Here is a 21,313-nt window from a genome sequence, read left to right as displayed (position 1 = left end):
CAGAGAGCAGAGACAGTCAGGACCAAAGAGCTGGATCATCAACACTGAAGCTTCTTGTCAACTAACACTAGAATTCAGCCGTGAATGTGGGGCTGGGAAACACCAGACAGCTGCCCAGTACTTTGCAATGCAGTTGCATTGTCAGTACAAACAACTGGATCTGAGAGAAGTAATCTGTGCATAAGGAACGTGCAGGAAAGGCCGCCTTGCAGCATGAAGAACATAAGCTTGTAATCAGTCTGGCTCACAGGCTCATTTACATACAATATAAACACTAGCCTTTGTGTCACCAAGTCCCTCTGCTTGCGTGATTGAGATGATTTCAACAGAGTGTGTGCACATGGCAGCTCCAGCTCTGTGGGTGTACTATAACAACGTGAGCACAGCACCACGTGATCGTCACGTTACACTTTCTCCACACTTTGAATGTTCAGTTTGTAAGATTCTGACTTCAAACCAAAACTCTGATCTGATTATTAATGTACAATCAAGGAATTTACAGTTTAAAAGAAGTGACAAATTCCCAAGGTGGTGATCTCTACATGTCTACCACAACATTCCTGTCATTTTCATTTGCAGAAGGTGAGGACTCTAAGCCTGGTTCAGACCTTTCAGTTTTTAAACCAGATCTACCTCTCCAAACAAACTACACAAATAAATAAATACAGCAGTCAAACTAGAGCGCCACAGCAGATATTTGATACCTCAACCTAAGCCCTAAACAAACCAGCTGTTTTCTGCACTCTGCTGTGCACAATACAAAGTATGTGGCCCGTGGGATACATTTGCATGCAAACTGCATACACAGACATAAGTCTCTGAGAACCATTGAATGTTACTTAAGGGAACTTGATCCCAAAGCATCCTCATAGCATTGTGGGTATATTCACAGCTGTAGTAACAGCTTTCCACTTGTTATGTCTCCTAAAGCTGCATTAACTAAGATTTAGCACAAATTTAGATAAGTCAAGTAAAAACAGTCTAAAAGTGTTTTCTCCCTGCTGTACTAACCCCCACTCCCCTCTGCTATCTTCAGGCCTTGTGTTTATTTCTTGCCCTCTGTGGCCAATGCTGTTAAAATCCACACTGCACTTCTTTCACACCCCCACTGATCTGAGGTTAAAAGACGTGTTTTTCAAACCAGTGTGGTTTCAAAGATGGACAGCGGAGATTGCCCGTGCAGGTACCACCCAGGATGGGTGGAGACCTGTTAAACCCAAGAGGGCACCGCAAAGAACACGACAAAGAACGAGGTAAAACCAGGGTTAACATCGGTTTGGCATGTCAGAGATGAAGAGCATTAAAAGGCAACATGTATATGTTGGCATCACTAGCACACTAATATTAGTACTTCAGTTTTGTACCTTTGTATTGAATTATTCTGGTTGTTATTTACAGTCATTCCAACTGGCTGCAACGTTAGTGTTTTGTTGTCCAATTAGCAGAAACCTAGCGTGTTTTCCTGGATTAGCAAATGAAGTCATTTTGCTAATTTTTGCTTGGCTCTGGTTCAGTTTGTCAGACATAACACTGCAGTCTGTGGCATTTTACTGAGAAGTTGTTAAAATTTACACCATGAACATAAAACTGGGGAGTTTGTTCAACTATCAAAGTGTAACATGAAATTTCTCTTGTTTTCCATACAACTCAAGGTTATATGTGTCAAGTATGTGACATTGAACGTGATGGCAGCCAGAGCATTCATACTGTATCAATATTACTGGGAAAACACATCCATTTTATAATTTGCTTGTGTTACTGTAGATATATTTGCTACAAATAATGTTAGGCATAAATATGCATATCACTAAAATGTGAGGCTCTTTATTTGACACTGTGTCACTGGGGGGCAAAGAGGAGCAGAGGGGGGATATTGCTTGAGTTTGTTTTGACTCTCACTTTGCCCTTAATGGTCAAAAATTAGAGGGAGAAGTTAGTTAATGCAGCTTTAACTGCTGTTTTCGAACCAAATCTAATCAGGAACAACATTAGCAGGTCTTATTTCTCCTTTCACAGCTCAAAGATGCCACTGTTAAGGTCTGTTCTCTTCTGTCAGCTGTCTTGACAGGGTGTCACATGGCCTTTCCCTCATCAGCTGCTTAACCCAAAGCAGTAACCAGGCATACAGTCAGACATTTCCCTTTTCATAGTTTTTAATGCAACTCCTTGACAAGATGTGACACAAAGTGTACCTTTTGTGCAATTAAAGCTTTCTTGAACTAAGGAACCTAAATCTAGTCCTCATGATCCACATAAATGTGACCAGTCTCCAAAACTGTGAATTTTATGCTAAATTATAACTGATATTTGCTTCCCAATACTGACCCAAGTCACACAACCAAGTTAATTTCGCAGAGAGCACAGCTGGCATTCCTAGATACGGATTAGCTGGGGAAGCTGTGTCTCAGGAGGTAGAGCGGGTCGCCCCCCAACTGTAGGGTTGGCGGTTCAATCTCCGGCTTCTCCAGTCCACATGTAGAGCAGCGCGATATAAGACCGTTTACCATTTTACCCAGAGTTATCAACATTCACAGTATTTTTACAATATCTGAATTGAAGACAATTTCAAAACAGCATTTCTAATCTATATTCTCACTGCCAAATCACTTGCCCTGTGGCTCAGGACCCCAAAAACAGTCATATGTGGCAAAATTTTATTAGTATTAGTCAACTCTTTTTTCCCTTTATTTCTCATTCTCATGCCTGCGCTACTTTAGTTTTAACAACAGAAGCCTTTCAGCTTGAGCCTACAGAGAGCTACTTATGACAAAAGATCAGAAAGATAATGAGAAGCCTTATTACGAGTCACGTGTCAGTGGCGGATGCGTGCATACTGCATGTCAGATCTACACATGGTCATTAACACAGTAAAATCCAAATAAGAACTCACATCCTTCCACCAAGTTAACACTTTGTGCTACAGTAAGTTGGAGGTGTAATCCAGTAGCAGAGAAAGGAGTGTTTTTTTCAGAGTAGCATTTAGCAGGGAGTGTGGTGGGGTCTGATGTCCCTGTGTTAGGGAGTGCGTAGTATAGCATTGTGTATGCTGCCGACAAAAGTCAGGTCGGTGGAGAACCCAAGTTTAACCACTCATTGTGCAAGTGTCCTTGAGCAAGGCACTACTGCCTGAACATCTCCACCTTGCAAGGCACTACTGCCTGAACATCTCCAGCCAGGTTCTGACCTCACTGTGAAGACGAGCTGCTGCGATTTCAGTGAGGTATCATAATATTAAAACACTTTTAGCTCTTATCAAAGTTTTGGTTTTATGGGAGGTGGTGCACAACAAACACATTTGCTCAGACAGACCGCCACTCTGCAATCACATGAACTACTAACTGAACTGTGATAATGTGTAGATACTGCAGGTTTGCTATAGCAGCAGGAGAGTCAGAACACAGCAGCGGTTCATACCCCCATGCAGTGCCTATATACAGTATGTCTGCAGCACTTCCATTGCAGCTCTATCATTTAGAGCGGCCCTTCTGCAGTAATTGCACCTCCTATTGCGATCTCAAAAGCCCAAAATATCACGTACGGCCCTCATTTTCCAAGTGGACTCAACACTCCATCTCATGTCGTAACTATAACCGGTGTTTAAAGTGCTAAAAGTAGCCTCTGGATGGATGTTTCAAAATGACTGGTACCAGTTTTTTTTTTTATGTGGTTTCCATGTGAGAGTGGGTATACAGGAGTCTCCAGAGCCTTACATAGACAAGCAGTATTCTTTATGTTGGCTCTCCGAGTAAGAAGAAGCAATTACACTCAGAGTTATGGAGAAGGCCATCCAGCCGATATGTTAGAAGAAGAACAAACCTTTGTCCATGGCTCTGTTGTCTTATGGAGACAAAAGGACTACTTATGTTTAGAGGTACCAGTACAATAACAAAGTAATTACTCAAACTTCAAACTAAACCTTGAACGTCTACTTTGCTGTGCGGGTTAGCTGCTCTTACTACACACACACACACACACACACTTTAAAGTAATTGTCATCATTGTTTGATTAGTCAGGATGGTGTGAGCACAGTCTAATAACAAAGACAAGACAAAAATGAGGCTCTTGTGTATGTGCTAATTAAATGGTACCATTAGAAAGAACATGTGCAGTCAAACTTTTAGCCCGCCCTGCTCTTCATGCCCCCTTTCCTGCCTCCTCCTTTCCCCCAGCGCAGGGAAGGGCTTCCTCTCTGCCTTTTGAAAGGGGTTAAAAACCATCTGGTGCAGGCTAACAGAGTAGGTCAAGTAGATTGGGGGTGGGGGGCACTAAGAGGGTCAAACTACAGACTGCACTCCGCAGTAAGACAGGACGCAGGCTGTCCTGACTCCTGATCACACATGAGACCCTCAGAGCCAGGGGACACACAGTACATCCTCTGCCTTGCAAGATGAAGGATACTTGCATAGAGAGGATGTGGTGAGAAAACAGTCTGTTTCCCCAAGTGTTCAGATTTATCAAAAAGTGGAGTTAACAAACAAACTGGACTTTATACATTATTTTTGATAGGAGCTAATAGGTTACTATCTTTCACTGCTGCATGATCCAACTAACTTAGAACCAGCTGTAAGCCAGTAAGCACAGTGATGTGAGATTGTGATCTACATGACACACCAGTAAAGCCTTCATTATCCTGGATCATCACGTCGTTTTTCCCTGTGGCTGACGCATAAGTTGCATTATATCCCTCTGGAATAAATGGGTTAAAAGGGGAGCAGGCGTGGAAACAGTGTGGCTATCTACGTGTTATTACAAACACTTCCAGCTGTGGAGTTTGGCTCTGATCAGTCTGGATCTGGGACGGAACTGCTCGACCGTAATCAATCACGATAGGTAATGAAGTACCAGGCTATTGTTTCCATGAACAGAGCGGAGACAATTAGACTCAAATGTCCTCTAACAACTGAATAGCACACCAAACCTGTGGCTTTTAAACGGAGAGTAACGTTAGACATCTGCAACACAAAGAATAACGGTTGCTTTAGGAAAAACCTACTTACCGAGGAGCGTGTGTGTGTTCGGCGGCTCTAACGTTAACTTTCTGACACTCGGCCCCGTCAAACAGGAAAAACACTCCACCATTCACAAACACAAAAGCGGCGCTAGGGTACCAGGGAAAACCGGTTTTCTCCCAACTTCTCCCCAGGCTGTTTTTAAAGTCAAAGGGTGCACAAAACCGACTTCGAAGGCATCGTTTTTTCCCTGTCCCCGCCTCATGCAAACCTTTCCAAAGGAAGGTTAGCTCGTTTCCATCCCGCCTCAGTCAGTCGGACACTTTCTAACCGAAGTAGCCGCTGATGTGCGTGTCCACACCAAACAGCTTAAGTCCAGGAAAACCTCCCTCACACGCCTCCACTCTCACTTTCCCTCTGTCGAAATTAACGGCCCCGTTAAGTGGTTAAAACAAAGGAGAGATTCTCCCCCTCCGACGTGTACCCCGGCCGCCCTCTCTCTCCTTGCAGCGTCGTCAGTTGGTCCGTTAGGGCCGGAGGGAGGGGGGGCCACGGGGGCGCAGCTCTAACAAGCTACCTGGAGATTTCTCAGCTGATGTAATAAACCAGGCTGGATCACCAACCAGGCAAAGCGGGCAACTCCCCAGGGGCCCCAGACCACCAGGGACCCAAAAGGCCCAGATTTAGTCAGACTGAGTAGGCCACATGCAGTCCTACTTTGCATAATTTGATCAGCCGCTAATGTGTTAGAAATGACACCTGTGTCAAAATCCAGGGCTTGTTTTGGTTTATGTTGCTCTCACTTGTTGCAAAGCTTGTTTGATCAAATTTCTTCAGTTTTTTTTATCTGTGTAAAATTATAAAATTCATAGAAAACCTCAGGCAAGGTAGTATTTATCCATCCTGAGGGGCCCCAGGTTCATCCATCACCACTAAGCTATGTGGTCAAACCCTATTTGTTAAGTTTATATTGCCTTTCCATCAGTGGTGGAAATTAACTAAGTACATTTACTTAAGTACTTGAGTAATGTGCATACTCAGGTTGTACACTCACTACTGACTATTTGCGCACACAGCTCCCATGTAGCATACATTCTCTCTTCATTATATTGTGTTCTCCTGGTATTTATTTATTAAGCTTCTTTCGTTTGCTGTTTTAAAGTGCCTTAGATTTTTGTGTTCTTGACTTATCTACTTTATATTTCACTTGTATTGTGTGACATCCATGTGGACGGCAAAGTAAGAATTTCATACAGGGAAACAGGTTTCCTTACTGTGCATATGACAATAAACACTTTGACTTAAGTAGAATTTTGAGGAAACTGTACTTTTGTATTTTTATTTTGTTTCTTCATACTTCGACTTCACTACATTTTAGAGGCAAATATTGTCCTTTTTACTCCACTACATTTATTCTATAACTCTAGTCAAGTTACTTTTCATAACCAGATTAATGCAAAAAATACAGCATAAGACTTCAGTGATATATGGTGGGAAATTGACAAGCTACCCAACAGATATTCAGAGTAAAAGCATTAAAACCAGCTCCTACTTTACCAGCTGCAACATTAAATGTTAAATAATGTAATTAAAATACAATACTATGATATACAGGAATGTGAAAGGTGCCATTCTGCATAATGAGTACTTTTACTTTTAGTATGTTTTGATGCTAATACTTTTGTACATTTACTTAAATAACATTTGCACCAGGCTCCGTGGGTGGTGACCGTTCAATGTGAAGAACGGAGCTACAGCTGTGAATGCTGGAGCACCTCACTTCTCTCCACAGGGTCTCCTAGAGGAGGAGGTGTCTGTGTGCTGTGCCAGGGAGAGGGTCTTATTTATTTATAATCATGACCATGACTGGCCACAACGCTAACAGGTCCCCAACTACACCCACAGGTGCCAGTTGTTTACCACTTTCAGGGTGTTCACAGTTGACATATGGAAGGCAATGATTTGTTTAGACAGGTTTGACTAGACGGAGCAGACCATAAGGATTATAATTACTCTGACATGACTTTAATGCTCTAAAATATCCCACTAACTTGATGTTTCATTGGCACATTATTGTAAGAAACTGAATTTCCATGAATATTGAGCAGCAGACAAGTGTTTGGTGGTACTAAGAATAAAAGAAACTGCAGATTAAATAGGTGAGCAGTGGAAAGTCTTGATTTCTGGTACATAGTGATGAACTGATGTCACTGACGAGCTCCGGTACTCCTGTGATTTTTTTTGTGTGTCAAAGTCTGTTGACAGGTGTTGGGACGTTCTACTGCATATGTGAAAACAAAGTTGCGTAAAAGCTTTTATTCCTCCAGAAGGAGCTACAGTATTGTTGAAAATAATAGCAGTACAATGTGACTAACCAGAATAATCCAGGTTTTTAGTATATTTTTTATTGCTACATGGCAAACAAGTTACCAGTAGGTGCAGTAGATTCTCAGAAAGCAAACAAGACCCAGCATTCATGATATGCACGCTCTTAAGGCTGTGCAATTGGGCAATTAGTTGAAAGGGGTGTGTTAAAAAAATAGCAGTGTGGCATTCAATCAGTGAGGTCATCAATTTTGTGAAATAACAGGTGTGAATCAGGTGGCCCCTATTTAAGGATGAAGCCAGCACTTGTTGAACATGCATTTGAAAGCCTGAGGAAAATGGGTCGTTCAAGACATTGTTCAGAAGAACAGCGTACTTTGATTAAAAAGTTGATTGGAGAGGGGAAAACCTATAAAGAGGTGCAAAAAATTATAGGCTGTTCAGCTAAAATGATCTCCAATGCCTTAAAATGGAGAGCAAAACCAGAGAGACGTGGAAGAAAACGGAAGACAACCATCAAAATGGATCGAAGAATAACCAGAATGGCAAAGGCCCAGCCAATGATCAGCTCCAGGATGATCAAAGACAGTCTGGAGTTACCTGTAAGTACTGTGACAGTTAGAAGACGTCTGTGTGAAGCTAATCTATTTTCAAGAATCCCCCGCAAAGTCCCTCTGTTAAAAAAAAGGCACGTGCAGAAGAGGTTACAATTTGCCAAAGAACACGTCAACTGGCCTAAAGAGAAATGGAGGAACATTTTGTGGACTGATGAGAGTAAAATTGTTCTTTTTGGGTCCAAGGGCTACAGACAGTTTGTGAGACGACCCCCAAACTCTGAATTCAAGCCACAGTACACAGTGAAGACAGTGAAGCATGGTGGTGCAAGCATCATGATATGGGCATGTTTCTCCTACTATGGTGTTGGGCCTATTTATCGCATACCAGGGATCATGGATCAGTTTGCATATGTCAAAATACTTGAAGAGGTCATGTTGCCTTATGCTGAAGAGGACATGCCCTTGAAATGGTTGTTTCAACAAGACAATGACCCCAAACACACTAGTAAACGAGCAAAGTCTTGGTTCCAAACCAACAAAATTAATGTTATGGAGTGGCCAGCCCAATCCCCGGACCTTAATCCAATCGAGAACTTGTGGGGTGATATCAAAAATGCTGTTTCTGAAGCAAAACCAAGAAATGTAAATGAATTGTGGAATGTTGTTAAAGAATCATGGAGTGGAATAACAGCTGAAAGGTGCCACAAGTTGGTTGACTCCATGCCACACAGATGTGAAGCAGTTATAACAAACTGTGGTCATACAACTAAATATTAGTTTAGTGATTCACAGGATTGCTAAATCCTAGAAACAAAAACGTTTGTACAACATAGTTTTGTGTTTGTACAGTCAACGGCAGACACTGCTATTTTTTTGAACACACCCCTTTCAACTAATTGCCCAATTTCACAGCCTTAAGAGCGTGCATATCATGAATGCTGGGTCTTGTTTGCTTTCTGAGAATCTACTGCACCTACTGGTAACTTGTTTGCCATGTAGCAATAAAAAATATACTAAAAACCTGGATTATTCTGGTTAGTCACATTGTACTGCTATTATTTTGAACAATACTGTATAATCCACCGCTGGATAAGCATCAAGCACCGAAAAAAGTAAAGATGCTGTTCTCTCCATTCCAGTGAACCTCTGAAAAGTCCAACCTGTCAGTGTTATCCCTTGATATACAAAAGCAAACAAAGATTTACACCACTCCCAAATAACTATCCAACACACAAATACTGTATATACATATGAAACAGGCAAGGTAAAGGCTATGGCGTGTCTCGACAGGCTCAGTTCCAATGCCAACGAGTTCTGAGAAAAAGAAAGTATGTGACAAAGAAATCAGGTAGTATTTTCCTAGACTGTGCCCTGAGGTAACCGACAGCAGACGAATCACTGAGGCCTCCTACATTATAGACAGGATGTCACAATAACAGTTTCTATGAGGCTTAAATTCTGCTTATGTATTTGTCACTTTAGAGTGTTTAAAATTAAGTAATTGTTGTCCATAACAAAATCATGGTTTCTAGTTACTGAAATGATTTGACTATATAATGCATTTGTTACACATGTTTATTACATGGACTGTCAAAGCCTGTTTTGGCTAAAATCAGACATATTAGGCCTTTCTCTCTGAAGAGGAAGTGATGGACCTTTAACCTCTCAGCTTCATGGACTGCACCCACTCGCCATTGTGCTCACATACTTAACTCACAAAAGGAGCTGTTGCTTGGTCAGGTCTACTTCTGGCTCTGTCGGATGGGAGCAGAGCAGATGCTGTGACAGGAAGTTGCTAACATGGTCCAGATGTGAGGACAAGAGACCACCTCCGACATAACTAGAAGACGTGGATGACTGAAGGCGGCGAACACGGACATACACAGGATGCAGGATCCCAGCGCGGAAGAAAGACCCATCAAAAGACGTGTTCATGTCATTTATCTTGAAAAAATGGATATCAAATCTCACACTGAGGTTTTTTGTTTTGTCTCTCCTAATTCACTGTGGAGGAACGCAAAAGCTTTGTTCAGTAACTTCATTTTAGGGAGACATTATATACTGTAGTGTGTTCAAGACTTCTACACAAAATACATATCTAGTAATCCATCGATGCTTTAGCTGTCGGTCATTAGGGGCCTGGAGCCTGTCTCAGGATAGGTCAGCAGTCTTTAGATTTACCATTTACCCTAGCCTGTATGTTTCTGGACTGTGGGAGGGAATGAGGGCACCCAGAGGAAAGTCCCTGGCCTCAAGTATCATCGCTGAAGGTATTCAGTCAACATTCAGGCGCCCTCTAGCTTTTAAAATGATGCAGTGCAACAAAGTGACAAGAAAAGCAGCCAGGGAGCCACTATTTTGACAACTGCTTTTTAAAAATGATTGGGTATGACTTTTACTCTGAAATCCAACACCAGAAATGACTGCTGAGCACAAAACTATATGTACACATGCAACAAGTTTCAGATTAAAGATGAAATTACTCAGTTATAAACAATATCATGAGAGTCAAAACTTTCTCCACCAGAAATATCTATAGGACATCCATGGTGGCAACGCTACAAGAAAAAGGACAATGAAGAAAAGAGAAACTTATTTAGCATAACTCCATAAAGGCTACACATGAACAGCTTACCAATGAGATGTCAAAACCTTTCATAGCAGAGAAGTAGAGTACACCCTGGACAGGTTGGCAGTCAGTAACAGGGTGAGACGACAAAGTGAATTGCTTAACAGGATCTACAGCATGCATCCACATGGGCAGCTCTAAGGGCTTATGTCTTTGGGTTTCATTAGGAGTTTTCCACTGTCGGACTGCAGACCCCCCCCAGAGAGCTGTGTTCACCTCTGAGCAAACGGAGGAGCGTTCATGTCTCCCCGGTCTGCAATGTTTAGTCCATCAAACTCACTAATCCTCATCTTCCCCTTCATCAATTAAGGCCATCCTCCGTCTACGCTTCACAGGAGCAGAGATATCCTCCCTGTCTGAATCCGCATCACTATTGGTATCCACATCCATCCGAGCGGTGGACTCATCCTCTGTAAAGACAGCACAGTCAGCTGCAGCAGTTCAGTCAGAACTAAACACCAGCGCTGTCTGAGACACGTTAGTGGTGCTGGACTACTTTGGCACAAATGTTAAATATAAGAAGTGGCAACCTTGTGTCACTTTGAACCTTTAGTTTTACAGGATTTCTGGCTGGGTGGCCAGTTAGGGAGGATTTAAATTATTGTGTTTAAACACCAATAGTGTAAAATACCATTGTCCTCATCCAACACTCTGCTTCTTTTAGTTGAGGTTTTCTCTTGGGACCTGATGTAAACACGAACAGATGAAGAATTAAGATGATTTAGAATTAAATATAACCATTTTAAAGGCGTGGCGGGGTTTAACAGAAATGCAGGGCAGTGCCTTACCTCGCAATTGCACTGTCCATATCCTCATCAGGGCTGACATCTTCCACAGGATCTAAAAATAAAAACACAACAAACACCATCTTAATCCTCAACTAGCAATCGATTTAAGACAACAGATTTCAGCTGGTGTAAAATGTTAACTTTTAAATGCTTTACCCGCTACAGTGAACATATCCCCATGGTTTTAGTTTCAATTCTAAGGCAGCTTAGCTATTTCTTAAATTATTTCAGTGTATATTCTCAGGAAGCTGAAGCATAAATATTGATTTGATACCATATTCTTGGCTATGTGACAAGCTAAAGAAGGCTATAAAAAAGTTGTGCACCATCTAACAATGCTCACATACAGGACAGAGCTGTCATTAACCAGTGTCATCTGACACAACAAACAGCGACTGTGAATCTACCACACATACCGGTATGCTCGGTGCTGTGGTGCTTCTTCCTGCGTGCGAGTAGCAGAGCTCTCAGAGCTTGAGCTCTCTGTTCACCTGAGACCTCATCCTCATGGGCTTCTGCAGCTGGGCTCCTGGGCCTTTCTTGCTCCTCGCCATATTTAGGTTCGTCCTCTTGTGGATTAAGAGCTGCGGCTGCACTCCGGAGCTGGGATGCGCTGATTTTTGCTGGGATTCTCCAGAAAATCTCCTGATTACCAAACAGCCAAAAAAAAATCCAATTAATTAATATGTAAAAGTTACAGTGCATTTTATCTTCCCTTCAGGTGTTGTCTATTTTATTCATTACTTTGCGATGTTATTGCCATTTTGCAATCCAACACATAAACTACATACTGTCTCCAATCAAATCAAAGTGCAGATCAAAGGGCTATGATTGGAATGAGGTGAAATAACTGACCTGCTAGTGAAAAATCAGGCAAAAAAAACAAAAAACTAACCTGCTCACTTGCAGGCGGTCGCATTCCCAGTTTGCGTAACAGCCTCTGGAAGCTCTTGTTGTCCATAGCGTCTTCATTTGCCTCTGCCAGAGGGACTAGTGCCACCGGCTGGGAAAAACCTGTGGAATGGACAACAGCATTTTAACCCCCCACCCCAAAAAACCTGCTGCAGTAACGTAAGGAAAGAACACAGGATGAAAAAGGTTCTGATTTGAATATTTTCGAAGGTTTTCATTACTTGCACTTACCATCTTTTTCACGGTCCTCTGCTGTTTTATTAAGACAATTCTGTATCCATAACAGGGGTCCAGACATGCCTGTTAGAAAACAAAAACCAACAGGAAACATTTTTACATCATCTGTCCATTTCCATTTAACTAACAGGAGGAGTGCAGGAGAAAACAGCAGAAATCTCAAAAACTGTTCCCGAGCTTTGGCCTTTGTCTCACCTTCCTGTTGTAGCGCCTTCACCATGAGGCCCACATCTGCTCTCCTTTCCACTGTGGGGTGTATGCTTTGGCTTTTCTTTGTGCTGTTTTCTGATTCTTCCATCTCCCGCTCATCATCCTCCTCTTCTTCACTCTCTTCAGACTTGTCCTCTCCATCCTCTCTATCCAGGAAATCATCTGAGACACCTTGAGTTAGTTCTGCAAGGAACTCTTCTTCAGTCTGTGGCAGAACATGAATTAAATCTTTCGTAAAAACACTGCATCATTATAATCTTAATTATAATGTTTATATGTCCATGATATTCTTAATATTAAAATTCTCAATCTAATTTAAAGCTTCAGTGTAAAAGACCAAAGTCAACCTTACCATTCCTTTTCCAGAGCTCTTCCCTGGAGCGTTACGACTTTTCTTCTTATAAAGCTCGCGTCTCTCAGATACCATGCCCATGCTGAGCAGCTTGTCCACCACACGTGCACGGGACCGCTTGGCTGTGAGCTTTCTTAGGATATTACCCAGCACATCTGTGAAAATACAACTGGTTTTCATCACTAAAGAGAATCACCACGGCTCCTTGATGTATTCCTGAGATTGCTCTGGTACAGAGACAGAGGCACAGTGAAAAGCCACACACTATACAATGAGTCCAGTACCATCAGAGTCTTTGTACTCCTCAAACAGCATCTGCAGCTCTTGCTCCTGCTCCTCAGTCCAAAGAACAATCTGGGTGCCTTTCCTTTGAATTAAAAAAAAAGTTTTTAAAATTTGCAGTATAGTCACACTGCAATATATTCCTCAGTACATTTACTCCGTCTGTATAGAGGACGTACTTCTGCTTCTTCAGTTCCTTAGCGTCGTCCACCAGGCCCATATGCACCAGCTGCGTCACTACCTGGCGCCGAGTGCGGGTGTTGTTGCCGAGTAATGGCAGCAGAGTCTCCACTATATCTGGCACTGAACACCAGAGTACAACAAACTGAATTTTAGCTTACGGCATCTTGTGACATATAACAGAGCAGACACAAAAGATGTGCAGACAAACAAAAGGAAAGTAAACCTTCAGAATGCCGGTGCTCCTCATAGAGCCTGCGCAACTCCTCTTCCTCCTCTTCAGTCCATGTTGGTTTCTTTCCCTTGCTGACATTTTTGGGACAGTAAGATGTAATATTACAAATTCCAGAACCCAAGATTTGCAATTTACTAATAATGCCATATGTATTAATAACTAAAATAAGAGTGCTTATTTTAACACATAAAAAAGAAAGAGAGAACCAACTCCTCTTTGCTGTAGCCCTCTGTCATCTCACGTACAGCCCCCACATTTTTCCAGAACAGCAGTTCCACATATGCCTTGTTGTTTTGTGCAACCAGTGAAAAGAATCGATTCAACACGTACTTGGCAAAGGTCACTATTTCCTGTAAAGGAGAGTAAGGGAGGTAAGCGCTGGCGTCTAATCTGAGGTAGAATTCATATCACCAGAGCTTTTATCTTCTCTTGTGTTATTATCAGTGGTTGAAAGTACATTTACTCAAGTACTGCACTTAAGTACAATTTTGAAGTATCTGTACACTGAGTACTGAGTACTTCTACACTTTATTGATCCCTGGTGGGAAACTCACAAGCTAGCCAGCAGTAATTCAAAGAATGAGGTAGTTAAAACCAGCCCCCCCTTTACTAGTTGCAACATTAAATGTGATGTACACAATAGTTTCAGTAATTACAACCAATAATATAGTATACATTAATAATAAATGTGCCATTTTGCATAATGGCTACTTTACTTTTCATACTTTAACTAGATTTGGATGCTAATACTTTTACTTTAGTAATATTTTTAATTCAGGACTTTCACTTGTACCAGAGTATTGCACTGTTGTACTGCTGCTTTTACTTAAAGAGCTCATGACATGCTTTTCCTTGTTTTTTGATTTATCTACAATGTTACAACAGTGAATTATCATCTTAGATGTGACCTAAAGCCCAAAAAATGAGGTGTACATATGTTTGCAAATGAATTAATGCCTTTGAGGTTTGTTGTGCTGTCCATTTGTGACAACAGCGGCGACAGGGGTTGTGCGCATTCACGAACTATCCTCTCATTTTTAGGAAGAGGTTCTCTGGTTTTATCATCCTATAATAATTACAGGCTATTTGGAGATATGACAGGTGCACAGCTAATCTAGAGGTACCCATGATTAAATGGCTGGAAATGAGCATGCCATGGGCTCTTTAAGTAAGGGCTCTGAGTACTTCTTCCACTACTGGTTATTACTGCACCATGTAAGCAGCTGCAGCAGGGTCACTCAGGATTTTGTTGAAAAGGTTGAAGACCGACAGCTGGAAAAGCAGCGCGTCCATTTTGAGGTCGACAGCCAGGCGGTGCAGCATTCGAATAATGCAGTGGTTTACGTGAGGTGTGTTTTTTGAGTATGACTTTAGAAGGAGGAGGTATGGGCGCAGGACGCCAGGGTTGGCAAACCTGTGAGAAGCAAGGAAAGGAAACACGTCCTATTAGGAAGGTCCCAAAAACATAGGGTAAGTTACTGTAACTGTTCTCCTCACCTCTTGATGAAGTCTAGAAAGTTGAACTCTGTTTCAGAAACCTGCACAGACTCCAACTCTTCTTCTTCTTCTTCTTCTAACTCTGCTCCATCCAGACTCCAACTCTTCTTCTTCTTCTTCTAACTCCGCTCCATCATCCTCCTCTTCCACTACAGGCTCCAGAGGAGAGGACCCTGAAATTAAAGGGTAATGTTTGAATGCCATGTAGGAAACATGCATTAATCATGTCTACTTCATATAATTTCTCTTCGGTTTTCACAAGGGGAACATTTCCCAAGGTTCTGAAGAGCAACAGGAACATGTGCCAAAGACTTTAGATAATGTGACATACTTGGCGAGGCATAGCCATTGTCGAGGAGGAAATCATTAAATCCCATGCTTATAACCCTACTGAATATAGCTGAGCTGAGGAGCGGATTTCATATCGATAACCATCACCATACGCTGTCTGGAGAGATGGTGCAACACTGGACACTAGGGATGGCTATGATTCATCAATTAATCTAAGTTATGGTGATGGTGCTACTGCAACTCTAGTCGCAGTAGACATTTTTCTGACGCTTTATAGTCAAACCATTAATCGACTAATTCAGAAAATAATCAAATTAATCAGTACTGAAAATAACCATTAGATGCATCCCTAAATCAAAGTGTCAATAACATAATTTCAAAAACGCACTTGGCAGGTTGGCGTGCAGGATCTGCTTGAGGAGTTCCAGTTCCTCTTCAGGGTCCACATCAGCTGAACCAAACACGTCTCCATCTGGCCACACCTCCCTTAGGACGACAGAAAAAAAGTCTCAAAAATGTAAAGACCTGGATCAAGACCTAAACAATGTGATTAGTCTGAGAGACTGATGGGAACACAACTGAAATGAAATATGGTCAGCAAATGAATCAACAGCATTTATTAAGGTTGTTTATTAAAGCAAAAACAGCAAATGTTTCCTGATTCTAGTTTCTCAAATGTGAAGATTCGCTGGGTCGATTAAATGTTAGTGTTTGTTTTATGATGTTACCGTAGGCTCTCAAAACTTGTGATGAGATTTCACAATAAATAAATTCAACTACAAAAAAGCATGAGAAAATTGATCAATACGATACAATAGTGAGTCTCACTGACCTGGCAGCTCGCAGCAATCCCAGTGCTTCTGGTCCCAGTCGAGCCAGTAGGGCGTCCTGCACTCGCACCATAGCCTCAGCCCGCTGCTCCTCGAGAGGAGTCTCCGATGTGGCGTCGAACGGCACAACACTTTGGGTTAAAGCTTCAGACAGCTGCAGACAGAGGACAGAAAATTGCCAATCAGTGTTGTTGAATTTAGCCCTTTTCACTCTATTCACTGGTGTCTGAAAATTATGTTTTTAAATGCTTAAAGGGAGTCTTTATTATGCAATTTTAGTAAACCTCTTGAAGTGAAAGGCTTTGCACAATACGCTCTCTGACAAGCTCTCTCTAAAACACAAGCAACTCAAAGAAGAGGATATGTGCTCTGTGCTTCCCCTTGAGGTTGATTCACACACTTACCTGAAACCCTATAGCCTTCAGCTCCTCCTCCACAATCTTCCAGGTCTCCGCCAGAGCTTCTGGGCTAGTTTCTGGAGTGGATGGCTTTTTTGCACCTCGAGACTTTTTCCGCCTCACCTTCTTCTTCTGCAGTTACCAGAGCTAGATATTAACATTTTGAGCGGGTGGTAATCGCAATTATTAACACTAAACAAATTTAATCGAAGAATTTACCTGAACCATCAGGTTTCTGCGGCCTTTGCAGAAACGTTCCAGCATACGCATGAAGAGATGAGTTGACTCCACCAAGTCTTTGAGGTAAGAGGGAGGCTGCCTGGTTTCATCATACTTCCTCAGCAAGGTCAGGAAAATCTCCCTATATTCCATGAGGTAGAATATGTTACCTAGAAGGTAAAGGTATACAGATGAGGAAACTAACACTACATTTACATGCAAAACCATTATTTCAGACTTAAAGCAGTTAAAATTGACTACTGTCTTAGTAGTACATCCATATACTTGAAGCATTATGCAATTATGAGGCAAAACTGTGTTGTATTTAAGTCCAAGACTAGGCCATAATTGAAATGTTCTTACTGAAAGGAATATGACATATGAACCACAGCTGGTAGCAGCTTACTTTTAATGACGCTGGAACTCTGACGGATGCTTTCGTCCTGTGAGCGGTCCATCTCATTCACAGATAACAGCAGTTCTTGATATGCCTTCAGAGCCAGGTGCATCCTAGAAAGAACAGATGAGACCAGTCTGGGGCCAACTCACAGATTTGTTTCTGTGAAATCTGCCATTATAAATCTTCTTACCTGCGGGACCAGGACGTGGCCTCTTTGCGGTCAGTAAGCATCATCTCATAGTAGTTGGTGATGTTACGCTCAATGAAATGGAAAGCACGGATGGACATGGTCTCAGAAACCAAGTCAGCACGGAATCCGTTGCCACGATTGAAAGCCATGAAAAAGCTGAGCGCCCAGAGGTAATAGGTCTCATCATGTTGCTGAGTCTGCTCTCGAATCAGACCCTCCTTTAGAAAGGCAAGGACAAAACAATATGACAAGAAAAACTTCAACAAATAATAATTACATCAGATGTCCTCTTTACTCAGTGTAATTTTATAGATGTAACTCACATACACACACTGCAATGTTCTTGTATATCATATTGGTCCAAGTGCTTTCTCATTTTCTTGCATCTTGCTTTTTATTTACATCTTTACTAAAACATGATACAAATGAAGACTTAATGACTGTGCTACTATATCTGATGATGTGATGTGGTGGCGTCCAATTTGCCACATGTATTCTCCTCAACGAGATTCACATATGTCCATTATCCTACTGGGTCTATGCTACAAAAAAATCATTAACTCCACAGCAGCTCACCTTGACAAGGTACATGAGCCGATTGTAGCAGTTCTCCAAGAAGTCCACACAAAACTCTCGAAGGAAGATTCGAACATTTAAGGCTGAACGGCGCTTGACTTTAGATTCCTGGGCCTGTCGATTCCTCTTGGGAACACGCCTCACTGCTTTGCCAGTGTCATGAGTGTAGCTTTTAAACTACAAAATGAACAGCACAGACACATGAAATAATTTGTGCTAACATCACTACTTCTAATACTAGGATTTCCTCATATCAGAGATGACGGAAGTTGCCGTACTCACATTATGAAGATTTCTGTGATAGATCACATCTTTGTCTCCGATTGACTTGAGACCCCGAATAACATAGGACCCTCCAAAGCGAGAGTGTCTGGGGAAAAAAGAAATAAATAAAAATCAAGAAACAAAATGCCTCTGTAGTCTCATTTAATCACTTGTAGGCAACAGTCTTTTTAAAGCTATGTAAAAGCATTAATGCTCATGCATAGGGTATTTTCTAACACATCTTATGTTGAGGGACAATACGTGAAAATGTATTGGCCTTGTTTTAACCACAGACCTTATGTCAAGTGTCTAACCAAAAGCCATTCAAAAACTCATTGACTTCAGGGTGAGGGAACCAGAAGTGCAAAAACACTACCTCAGTTCTGGGTTTTACTACGGCGCTCTATTCTGTTTACACTAAAGAACATCAGCTTGTACGTCACCTGGTTCCTCTTTGTAATGTACGAGAATGTTTCTCTGCGCTCTCCTTCTGCCTCAGTGCCTCCAGTTCCTGAGAATCTCTGTGCTTCTCTTCTGCTGATCGAGCCTGACCAGCGCTCACCAAAATTTCTGGCGTCTGCAAGAAAAAGAAGAAAAGCTCAAACACAAAAAGAAAAACAGCTGTCAAATCACTTTGTGCACCTCCAAAGCTTTCTTCTGTCTAACCTGGTCTCTGAACATGAGGGAGATTATTTCCAATACATGCATACTCCACTGCTGCTCACTCTGGGCAGTCGCCAGGAACTTCACCAGGTCATCAAAACCGCTCATGTGAATGGCCCACAGCAGCCTGTCATGGACACTGGCATCATCATCTACTTTCTAGAGCCAGAAGCAGAGACACAAATTGGGAAGGCTGGAACTAAAGATGATATATTTAAAAACAAATCTTGTCTTTATGACAATTCAGATTCAGGCATCCATGTTAAAGTCAGACCTTCTCTTCACAGGGGTCGGCAGGTACATGAAGCACATTCCTGGCCAGCAGCAGGATCCTCTCTATCAGCAGGTTATCCTCCTCCTGTCGCTGGTCCCAGTCCTGAAAGAGAAGAAGGTGATTAGGGAGAGCCGATAAACAGAACCATTATACTGACACCATCATGTAAAACACGTGGGATGAAGGTAAAGATGCGCTCACCAGCTGCAGAAGGCTGTACAATGTCTCACTTAAAATGCAAAACACCCTTTCACTGGCAAATGCCTGAAAACAACAGAAGGGGACACAAAAGAATTACTCATTACTGTGCAACATACTTAAAATCCAACTCCTCAGTGTTCACTGTACAAACTGAAATACATATTAGAACATAACTGCAACATACTTAAAATCCAACTCCTCAATGTTCACTGTACAAATTGAAATACATATTAAAACATAAATGCAATAGCAGTATTACAGTTGAAGGACGCAATACCTCTTTATAGGCTTGTAAATGAGATGTCACTTGCAAAAAGTGATGTCGAAACACTGGGTCATCAGGGATTTTACCAAAGCAAAGCATGGCAGGCTGAGTGAGGTTAACCATGAGCCTGAAAAAAACAAAACAACAGGTTTTCATAGCTACCAGCAGCTTCTACAGAAAACTAAAATAGCAAGGTGAATGACAATATGTTTAATAACACAATACTTTGTACTAATGCAACAATAATGCTTTGCAATACTGGCACAGACATACGTATGTATTATGATATATTAGCTAATATAAATGTTTATGGCATAGATATCAAGTTCAAGAGAAAGGTTTTGTGTTAGCACTTGTACCTGATGCACACATCAAATAAGGTTCGGTCTTGTCCATGCTGAACGATAATAGGTAAAAGATCATTCTGCACAATCTGGCCTGCACCCAGCTGCTGGCGGACATCACGGGTGTCATCTTCATGACGTAAATACCTGATCAAGTCTTTCACGCTCTCTGCAACACAAAGACAGTTGGAGGATTTTTAATCCATCGTGTTCCTTCAAAAATCTATGAAAACTTTTAATGTATCTAGAAAAACAATGAAATATTTTTGTACAATTTCAAAACCACTCACCCAAGCAATCAGCCTCCTTGTGATAGGTGTCTCCTTCAAGATAGCCAAGAGCACTGCACGTTGCCAGAAGTTCACAGTTCATCTTGAATAGGTCCGTGCACCATCAGCCTAATTAAGGGTGAAGGTTCTGTCCAGTCTGAAGACAAACAAAGGAGACCAGGCAACCTCATCTCAAAATCAAACGAGTATCACACAAAGTTGTGCTCGCAATGAACTTCAGATTTGATCTATTTAATATTTTCTAATAGGAGTGAAACTACATCGTCAGCATTACATGTAAACTTAGTAGCAGTTTAAACATCGTAATCTGACTCATCACTACTGGGTTCCCAGGTTTTCTGATGTATTCATCTACTTTGTATTTCTACTTAAGTGAAATTTAATGACTTCAACTTCTAAAAGCATTTTTTTCAGTGCGGTAAAGTTATTTCACTTCTGCCTATTAATCTAACAAGGTACCATGAACACGTTTAAAACAGCTTGTGTTAAGATAAACAACCTAACAGCATCACCTCTAGACAGGGGGCTCTTCTCCACGTATGTTATGTAGCCGGGCAGTTAGCTTCAGCTAACAGCAGCCTGGCCGCGGTGGGACTTCAGTCTCGGGTCAAAGAAACACAACACAGATCGCTCAAACAGTGTCACACCACAGCTGTCGTGTTCAGCGCCCGCCAGTGTAAACAGTTAAGACCAGTTCCATTAGCATCAGGCTAGTGTCTGTCTAGGTCTCACAACTCTGAGAAGTTGGGTAAATTTCGCGCGAAGACAGCGAGCGGAACACAGACCGGATGTAGAATGTCGTCATTACGTTTAAGTTGTGCCCTCAGTTTTGCATTTCAGGCAGGACCTTCACGGGCGGTGGACCGGTGCCTGAAACCTAATCAATGACATGACTGTGATATGTTTAGATCAAGAAGTTAGTAGTTGGGACCAAGGCTGTTGTCAACAAATCAT

General features: G+C 41.8%; 2 protein-coding genes across 4 annotated transcripts in view; both read right to left on the bottom strand.

The window, feature by feature from the left end:
- Nucleotides 1-5,407, bottom strand: part of LOC109956134 (transmembrane protein 198-like) — a 12,326-nt gene extending 6,919 nt beyond the window's left edge. For both annotated transcript variants that reach the window (XM_020593012.1, XM_020593013.1), the window contains exon 1: nucleotides 4,999-5,407. The gene's annotated coding sequence lies outside the window, so the exon portion shown is untranslated. The remainder of the gene's footprint in view (nucleotides 1-4,998) is intronic.
- Nucleotides 5,408-10,704: 5,297 nt separating this feature from the next.
- On the bottom strand, nucleotides 10,705-21,169 carry timeless (timeless circadian clock). 2 transcript variants are annotated; one of them, XM_020592934.1, is made up of 31 exons: nucleotides 20,872-21,169; nucleotides 20,360-20,495; nucleotides 20,085-20,238; nucleotides 19,738-19,852; nucleotides 19,461-19,523; nucleotides 19,260-19,361; nucleotides 18,989-19,144; nucleotides 18,766-18,899; nucleotides 18,341-18,428; nucleotides 18,059-18,235; nucleotides 17,483-17,700; nucleotides 17,299-17,402; nucleotides 16,893-17,062; nucleotides 16,680-16,805; nucleotides 16,278-16,429; nucleotides 15,834-15,931; nucleotides 15,257-15,327; nucleotides 15,155-15,210; nucleotides 14,870-15,071; nucleotides 13,868-14,007; nucleotides 13,649-13,728; nucleotides 13,422-13,545; nucleotides 13,245-13,327; nucleotides 12,961-13,115; nucleotides 12,594-12,813; nucleotides 12,393-12,461; nucleotides 12,145-12,263; nucleotides 11,666-11,894; nucleotides 11,250-11,301; nucleotides 11,093-11,145; nucleotides 10,705-10,871 (listed from the first exon to the last, which is right to left on the bottom strand). In XM_020592934.1, exons 2-31 carry the CDS (start codon nucleotides 20,439-20,441, stop codon nucleotides 10,741-10,743), a joined length of 3,723 nt encoding a protein of 1,240 aa, XP_020448590.1. In that variant the 5' UTR covers nucleotides 20,442-20,495; nucleotides 20,872-21,169; the 3' UTR covers nucleotides 10,705-10,740. The 2 variants fall into 2 exon arrangements, with proteins under 2 accessions (XP_020448590.1, XP_020448589.1); XM_020592933.1 differs by having other exon boundaries at nucleotides 15,155-15,247; nucleotides 15,291-15,327.
- Between the last annotated feature and the right edge of the window lie 144 nt (nucleotides 21,170-21,313).

The sequence above is a fragment of the Monopterus albus genome, unplaced genomic scaffold (genome assembly GCF_001952655.1).
Source record: "Monopterus albus unplaced genomic scaffold, M_albus_1.0 scaffold18.1, whole genome shotgun sequence".
Classification (NCBI taxonomy): Eukaryota; Metazoa; Chordata; class Actinopteri; order Synbranchiformes; family Synbranchidae; genus Monopterus; species Monopterus albus.
The sequence above is the reverse complement of the archived record's forward strand: the minus strand, read 5'-3'. Positions and strand labels throughout refer to the sequence as shown.